The following is an 8,314-nucleotide window of genomic DNA, read 5'->3' as shown; positions in this document are numbered from 1 at the left end:
CTGAAGTCTTCACAACATTTCTCTTTCCTTAGTTTCCACCACTTGATCTTCTGTTCTGTCTTCACTCTCTTCCTTTGTTTCACCTCCACAGTCATTTTGCACACTACCATCCGATGTTGTTTGGCTACACTCTCGCCTGCCACTACCTTACAGTCCCTTATCTCCCTCAGATCACCTCTTCTACATAGAATATAATCTATCTGTGTGGACCTGCCTCCACTCTTGTACATCACCCTGTGTTCCTCTTTCTTTTGGAAATAGGTGTTTACCACAGCCATTTCCATTCTCTTCGCGAAATCTACCACTGCCTGTCCTTCCAAGTTTCTCTCCCTAACACCAAACCTACCTATCACTTCCTCATCTCCTCTGTTTCCTTCCTCTACATGGCCATTAAGGTCTGCTCCAATCACCATTCTCTCTCCCGTAGGGATACTCTCTATCATCCAATCCAGCTCCTTCCAGAACTTCTCCTTTTCTTCCAACTCACAGCCCACCTGTGGGGCATAACCGCTAACAACATTTATCATCACTCCTTCTATTTCTACCTTCACACACATCAACCTCTCTGACTCTTGTTTCACCTCTACCACATTTCTTACATATTCTTCCTTTAGGATCACCCCTACTTCAATTCTCTTCCCATCTGAACCATGATAAAGCAGTTTGTAGCCTCCTCCAATATTTCTAGCCTTACTGCCCTTCCACCTGGTCTCCTGCACACACAAAATGTCTACTATTCTTCTCTCCAATATATCAGCTAGTTCTCTACTTTTCCCTGGAATTGTACCTACATTCAAAGTTCCAAACTTCAGACCAACACTTCTATTCTTCCTCTGTTCTCTTTTTCTCCTAACCAAACGCCCTCCTCTTCTTCTCTGTCTTTGACCAAGAGTAGCCCAATTTCCATCAGTGCCCTGTTGGTCAATGACCAGACAAAAACCAAGACCCAAGCTAGATCCTGCCAAGATTTTTTCTGCAGATGTTCTTTTAATCTTAAAAAAGGGGAATCTAATCTTCAGTCTAAATCTGGACCCAATGGACATTCTATTTAAACCGGGACCCTATTTGTCTTGCATTCTGTGTTTAGTGTTTTTTGTAGCTAAGACTGGTAATTAAGGTACATGTGATTTGAGATTTAGATAATTACTACAAAGTATTTCACATTTTGCACCATCTTTGCTGTTCATCGATCAGAAAGACTTAAGTAACTATGAAAAACGTCACTGCCATATCTTTTTTGCATAGTAACGTTGCACATCATTGTTCAGTGAAACCTATTTATAAATTAAACATTTAAGACAGGATAAAAACAGCAACGCAATGCACAAATTAAGATAACACGGCTGAAACCCTTTTGGATATTATCTAAAAAGAAAACCAGAAATGATGTCATGATAAGTTGACTCCATTGCTTTATTGCTTGAATTAAGTTGTCCAAGGAAAGAGGTAAACACTGACCTTGTCAGTCACGTTACTTACCTAGTACTGGCTGTATCTACGTTTGTTGAAATTGACAGCATGCATCACGTTATCTTATATTTCCTGACACAAGACGTCAATGGTTGCCAATAGAATGTAAAAAACGATAGCAAACTGTACACATTACAAACAATACAAAGTAGTCTACAACTATCTGTCAAAACGGTCCACACACTAGCATTACGAATTTCATAGAAGAGACTTTGCAATTAAACAGTTGATATATAGTTTTTACTCACATTCCTAATGCTGTGGTGATTGACTGCTGGCCTGTTAGCCGTCTGTCTGTCACTTTAACACGGCTAACGGACTAGAGCTGTCGCTGAGGTGGCACGTTTGATTACAGTGGGGCCTGAATATATATAATTATACCAACTAATTCAGAGTTGAACAAATTCCATATCTTAACCTAGGTCATTTTTGTGTGGTCAGTAGCTCTACGCGTTCAGACAAAGTAATAACCCACTGACATAATACAGTATTAGGATACAGGTTCCTTAAGTCTAAAAGTCTCCGCAATGTCACAGCAGCTCCAGCAGGGCACACGGCTGCTACAAGTTCAGAGTCAGAAAAACAAATTGTTGCGGGTTGAATCATCTGTAAATATATCTTGTCACATAGAGCCTTAGAAACGATCTTAAATATGGCCTTAATGTCATGAAAAAGTAAGACTTTATGGAGACAGAGAGGCCCGGGCGATGCGTAGAGCCGGTGTTCAAACTGACTGAGGAAGAGCTGATTAGCTTGGCTAGCAAAACTGACACCTAAACTAACATCTACATCACATGACAAGTTTTTTCTGTTTAGTGGTGGCATTTTTGTGTTTCTGGTTTGTCAGTAGAAAAATTACAAGGTGCGTTAGGCTCTCACACTGACCTGATACGGATCTTTTTAACCGTCGTCGTCTTCTGGGGTTAAAAAAAACAACACAGCTAACAGGCTAAGGTAGAAAACTGCAACGACTACTGCTCGGATCAGATCACACACACAGAGACACTGCCCAGCCTTCCAAAGATTATTTGTTCAGCTAGATGGTTTATTCCTCACAACTGATACCGAGTCATGGACAAGGGTTCTTTCGTCTTACCGAACCAAAGATAATTTGCTGATAAAGATAATGCACTGCCTTGCAACCGTCGTCAACGAGGGTTACGTCTATCGAATAAACTATTTTTTAATTAGGCTATCTGAAATTACTGACATCCAGGATTATATTGTATAGTAAAAAAATATAGGATTTATTTAAATTTAAACGTGCAGCAGTGACAACAACATAGTTTTAATACTTTTATGAAACACTATAAATGTAAGATATAGGAGAAATTAACTAATGAATATCGTTCACTGACAAAAACGGAATCTAAAATTGTAATGGCATTCCATTTGAATATGCTATGTAATGCTGGAGAATTAAAGTACTTTAAAGGAACAAAAAATAATTTAGGTTTTCACACTATACATTTGGGAAACTCAATCTAAGTAGCTTTTGTGTTAACAGGTGTTACTGTTTTACAATTGTTCCCTGTAAAAAATTACATTGGGAGCTTTAAGCCACCTAAGTCTTAATGCGGGCCTTTTGTTTTATAAACAATCACCCCACATGATTATATATGGAAAACGTGGTCAAGACATAGTTGAAATTTATTTGAAAAATAATCAAGAGGCAGAAGAGTCAGGATATTTGAAGTGCACTTGATACTACATACAAATAATTTTAGGCCAATGGTGTTGGAAAGTTGAATCTAAATATCTTAATCTTATCTTGATGATCAACAAATGAGCAAAATTGGAAAATATCTTTATGAAATTATGTATATACCAGTATATATAAATACTTATTACTTTATCTGTTAGGATATTCAAACAAATTGTGACTTCAAGACATTCATTCAAGAAATTGTGCAAACAGCAAAAGAGCAAACAGTTTTAATACAAGATTTTAGAGCAGTTGTAGTTGCACAAAAATTATTTAAAATAAAAAATCGAATTTCTTTTCAATGACTGATGCCGTTTTTACAAATAACAAAAAAGCAGACCTTGTAACATATCTACTTTACAAATCTATTTCCTTGGTGATTAAATGAAAATTAACTATAGACATTGATAAGGGTACAAAATTGTACACAGCTTTAAAACGTTTTTAATTGATCAAGTGAAGATGAAAAAAAGAACTTCCTATTAATCCCATACACAACAATCACTGTCCAAAGACTAAATGTTTAATTTTTTCTTTGCCAAACCTCTAGGGGAACATTTTAGCAAGTCTCTGATTCTCAAGTATGTTCCTGTGGCTTCCGCAACTTCAGTGTATTCTGGAGTATCTTCAAATGGAACGATTCCAGCAGCAAACTTGCTCCGATGAGGAACAGATGTTATCCTCTCAGCTTCTCTATCAGACTCTTTTTCAGCATCCCTGTTTGATAAGTCTGCACGAGGGCTCTTAATGTTGTTTCCTTCTTCTTTGATTGGTCCTGGACTCTGGGAGTTGTCTTGTTCTACCATTATTGATTCAGGGCTCTGGGGGCTGTCTTCCTCCGGTTTGGGTGGCGCAGGGCTCTGTTCTTCTACTCTGATTGGTCTAGGGCTCTGAGGGCTGTCTTCTTTTACTGTGATGGGTTCAGGGCTCTGAAGGCTGTCTTCATTTACCTTACTTTGTCCCAGGCTCTTATGGAAAATCTCCTGAGTTTCCTTTTCTTTTTCTCTCTCAGTTTCACTGCTTTGGCAGGCACTTGCTAGTGTGTTAGAATCCATGGCCCCTTCAGCCTCCTCTATATCAGTGTCGCCCTGTGCGGTCGTAGATGCACTTGGTGAACTGGGGATAGGTGTTCCTATTGCAGGTGTCTCACACTCGCTGTTGGAGGCAGTGTCTGCATTTTCTAAAGCTGCCCAAATCCGTCTCTGCTGCTCCTCCAGTTCTTCCAATGTCAAGTCATCATCTGTTCCCTCCATGGCCTCATCAACTTCTACCCAGCTCTGCCCATGCTGAGGTGGCGTAGGAGGTGGTGTACCTTTGGGAAGAGGTGGAGGGGTGGGTGTAGCTGGAGGAGTGCCCTTAGGTAAAGGAGGTGGTGAACTGAAACTGGGGGAACCAGGTGGCAGTGGTGGTTGGAACTGGAACCCCTGGCCGTTATTATAAGTGGTTCCTGGGTCTAAGACAAGACATGAACAAAGTCACTCTATTATTAACATATGTGACTTAACAAGTTATAGCCAGGGCTGGTGTGGGGTAGTGTGACCTCACGTTTCATTTAGTTGAAATAAAAGATAAATAAAATTCAAAAATCCTAACAATTAAATAATAAAAAACCATCTGGTTTCAGGTTTATAATTAGAAAGTGATGAAACTGTTACCTGATTCAATGTCCATGTCTGAGCTCCTGCTGGAATTATAATCAGGACTGAGTTTATTCCTCTTCTTTTGAGGCTGAAATGAGTCAGATTCATGGTGCCTCTTGTTGCAGTTGGCACCTGGCTGAAGACAATGATAAATGATAAGTGGCATAAGACAGACATATTTTCAAAATGCTGTTGCCACACACCATTGTTCTAATCTGATGGTCATCCAAGTGGCAGAAGCAATATAAAATAAAGATCCAAAAACAGTTTATTTATTCACTTTAAACTGAGCATGTGAGATCACCATGTCCAAACAAAGCAGACAAACGAATCAACTGTGTTGATACCACCTGCATGTTTGAGCAGGAATTGTGAGGTGAGGGATTACGGCATCTTCTGTAGTAGATTCATTTAACAACCTTCACTTTCTTCATAAAGACACATGCAAATCACCCATCCATATTTTTGACAATTACCAATGGAAAGTTGCTGGAAAGGTAGGCTGCATAGTTATTCTTCATATGTGTACTCTGCATTGGAATTGAACCATACAATGGGAATTCCTTAAAGCAAAAACAAACAAAGAAGAATGAGAGCAGTGCAACATTTCACTCACTGAAAAACATATCACAACTGACAGATGTCATCAATTAAAATCTACATATGTAGCTGGCTACAGTTGCATTTGACAGAATTGTGTGATGTAGAACTTACATCTTTCATTTTGTCTGATGCAGGTACATTGAAGCCTGGGAAATCTACCAGCTTGGAAACATCATAAGAGGTGTTCTGCCTGTTATCTGTTGAAGTGCCATCATTTGAATCTACAAAAAAGTAGAAAATCCTTGTGTTTATCGAGAAATTCTTCAATGACAAAAGCGTATATATTTATTTGTAGGTTTCTTTTCAAACGTGCCATTACCATCATACAACATTAAACCAGAGTTTTCCATCTCAGCCTCTTTAAGCCACCCAGGTGGGTAGCCTAGCAGCCTCATTCGATAAACAACAGGTGGGAGGCTGTTGCTATCAACTCCCAGAGCCGACAGTAACTCCTCACTGATTGAAAGCATAATGGTTGAAAAAAATCAGCTAAAAAAAAAAACCAAACATCATTGTATCTTACAGAAATGTTATTTCTATGTTATGTCTAATGTTATTGCTCCTGCCTCAGTACTCCAGGCTTGTATCTAGCAAATCGTTCTTCCACTTCATCAGCATGGTATCGTTGATTATTCTGTGCAGCCTGGTTGTTTTGCAGAAACTCCTTTCTCCTTTCCATTATGACAGCCATGTCTTTTGGCTAGAATAATATGGTACCAAAGAGTAGTGGATGAAGTTGAGCTGTGTTAAATGTATCCCCAGAATTATAAATTAATCATTAAATAGCAGCTAATCACCTATACCTTTGGACAGTCTTTCAGCTGATGACTGCTGTCACTACAGTTGAAACAAATGGACTTGGCTCTGAAATGAAAAGATGAGTAACAGAGTCATGCCACACAGCTACTTAAAAAGCTAAAACTTAAAAGAAATTAAGACTATACCTTTTTTCTTTTAATTCCATTTCTTGTCCATCTGTTCCAATGATTTGGCTGAAATGCTGGGAGTAGCTATGCAATCTTTCAGGAAATTATACTGCATATGCAGAAGGAGCAGTTCAATATAGTGAGATATTTTTATCTTATATCTCTTTCATTTTCAAAATGATTGCAAACTAAATCCACAGTTTCCCCCTCTAAATAAAGTTTGTCAAAAACAAAGCTGGACTCTTAAAAAATTACTCTGTGCCAATTTAAAGATACATTGGAAGTTCCCATCCATCTGTCATCTGAGGATTTTCATTCGCCAGAGGCTGCCCAAGTTTATCAACACTGAAAGTATTGAAATATAAAACACTCCCAACCACCTACAACAGAAAAAGAATACTACATTTTTTATATATTCTTTTTTATATACTATATATATTATATAGTAGTGAAAACCTTTGGGATACCACATGGAACACACTGGGAAATACTCACTTTAAAAGCTTCTGATGTTGCTTTTACACTACTCAACGATGAGCTTAGGGGATCCTTGTCCAAAGAAAAAGATGAATTCTTAAAGAAGAAAAATATTTGATATTTTTCCATCCTTTAAGAACAACTTATTAAAAACAATTTCTGAATAAATACCTGAGGCTTTATGTAAAAAGAGGATTTCTTGTCATGGACTGGTTTCTGCTGTTTCAAAATGACATTGCAGATGCCATCTTCAATTTCCTGTCGACACTGCCTAATGTAAGGAAATTCATTTGTTATTTTATCATAATTATAACACATCATTTAAGCAAAAATAATTTACAAGTGCTTTTTGTCTGTGATTAAATAAACATCTCTCTTTAGACTTATTAGTCGTTTTATTTAAATAACTACTGTGTAAACAATTAGTCCGGTAAGTGTGCTTTTACGATATTACTCAAATTTATGCGATAAAGTTAATTACAATTCAAAGACAATTTAAACACGAATAGAAACATGAACCAACAGACAAAAAATACAAATATCACTTACTTTGATATGCTGTTATTTGTGTAGAGGATTTGAAGAAGTGGGCCGTCAATATTGACATCTGCGATGGTGACGCCGCTGTTATGTCAGAGAGAACGTGTTTAGTTAAAAAAAACATCCATACATCCATCATCGATTTTTTAAAAATCTTTATTTATATGAAGGTCCTCACCTCGGTCTTGTCAGGATGCTTAACTTCCTCCGTAAAACCTTATGTGGTTTCTGTTAAAGAAGCTAACAAATACTGCATCTCCAAACTTCTGTTTCAATTAATGAACGAGACAGATTGCTAACAAACCACCAGCTAGCTGATGCTGTAGCCGCAATGCTACAGCACACAAACAGAAGGATATTCTCCTCAGTGAGTCTCTGCATGCACTCCTCGCACTCCTCCAGCCTGTTCCGCAACTGCTGCACCTCCTCAGTTTCCTCATCGTCTTCAAAGATTATGTGCTTCGGTACCTGCGGTACAGAGTCTTCGATCTGCTCAAAAAGCTCTTTATCCCCGAAGTCAACGTCCGCCATTTTTAAGTCTGAAGTCAAAACAGAGTTCAGGGGTCAAAGGTACTGTTCTTAAATTTTCATTGGTTTCCATTCTGTGACGTATTACATAAACGTAATCGCAAGTGTCGACGAAAAGTGCCCTCCACTTTGTTTTACAGGATTAATTAACGCAAAATGTGTTCTATTTGCAAATGTCCGTCTACTCTACAGCATAAGCTTGGATGTATTTACTGATGTGGAAATAGTTAATTGCCATTAACGAGTAAACATCCTTTCGATCGCGGAAAACGTATGAAACATTTTGCAACCAAAACCTGCAATAGAAATCACTCAATCCAATTTTTATCATGGTCTTTAATAAAGACAAATGTATAGTGGTAAATATGAATGTATGGTTTTGGTGATGGTTTAATTCATACGCTACTTGGGTACATCAAATTGCA

The 8,314-nt window shown here is 38.0% G+C and overlaps 2 protein-coding genes across 3 annotated transcripts in view; both read right to left on the bottom strand.

Annotated features, from left to right (window-relative positions):
* Nucleotides 1-2,521, bottom strand: part of clip1a (CAP-GLY domain containing linker protein 1a) — a 32,042-nt gene extending 29,521 nt beyond the window's left edge. Inside the window, 1 exon segment of the mRNA XM_008335795.3 lies at nt 2,356-2,521. The gene's annotated coding sequence lies outside the window, so the exon portion shown is untranslated.
* Nucleotides 2,522-3,378: 857 nt separating this feature from the next.
* zcchc8 (zinc finger, CCHC domain containing 8) lies at nt 3,379-8,268 on the bottom strand. Of its 2 annotated transcripts, none has more exons than XM_008335793.2 (14): nt 7,721-8,268; nt 7,540-7,582; nt 7,371-7,445; nt 6,993-7,092; nt 6,840-6,917; nt 6,621-6,724; nt 6,363-6,428; nt 6,222-6,282; nt 5,985-6,118; nt 5,738-5,874; nt 5,530-5,639; nt 5,292-5,378; nt 4,831-4,951; nt 3,379-4,628 (listed from the first exon to the last, which is right to left on the bottom strand). In XM_008335793.2, the coding sequence occupies exons 1-14, from the start codon at nt 7,890-7,892 to the stop codon at nt 3,691-3,693; spliced, it is 2,226 nt and encodes a 741-aa protein (XP_008334015.1). In that variant the 5' UTR covers nt 7,893-8,268; the 3' UTR covers nt 3,379-3,690. The 2 variants fall into 2 exon arrangements, with proteins under 2 accessions (XP_008334015.1, XP_008334016.1); XM_008335794.2 differs by having other exon boundaries at nt 6,840-6,893.
* Between the last annotated feature and the right edge of the window lie 46 nt (nt 8,269-8,314).

This window comes from Cynoglossus semilaevis, chromosome Z (assembly GCF_000523025.1).
Source record: "Cynoglossus semilaevis isolate Cse_v1.0 chromosome Z, Cse_v1.0, whole genome shotgun sequence".
NCBI lineage: Eukaryota > Metazoa > Chordata > Actinopteri > Pleuronectiformes > Cynoglossidae > Cynoglossus > Cynoglossus semilaevis.
Note: the sequence above shows the minus strand (reverse complement) of the source record. Positions and strands in the feature narration are given on the sequence as shown.

Bases quoted from the DNA above. Each gene is read 5' to 3' on its own strand.
- zcchc8 (XM_008335793.2), bottom strand. From the start codon at position 7,892: ATGGCGGACGTTGACTTCGGGGATAAAGAGCTTTTTGAGCAGATCGAA. The intron at 7,583-7,720 runs ATATCCTTCTGT...AACAGAAACCAC, and splicing joins GCAGAGACTCACTGAGGAGA to ATAAGGTTTTACGGAGGAAG. The intron at 7,446-7,539 runs GTGAGGACCTTC...CTGACATAACAG, and splicing joins AGCATCCTGACAAGACCGAG to CGGCGTCACCATCGCAGATG.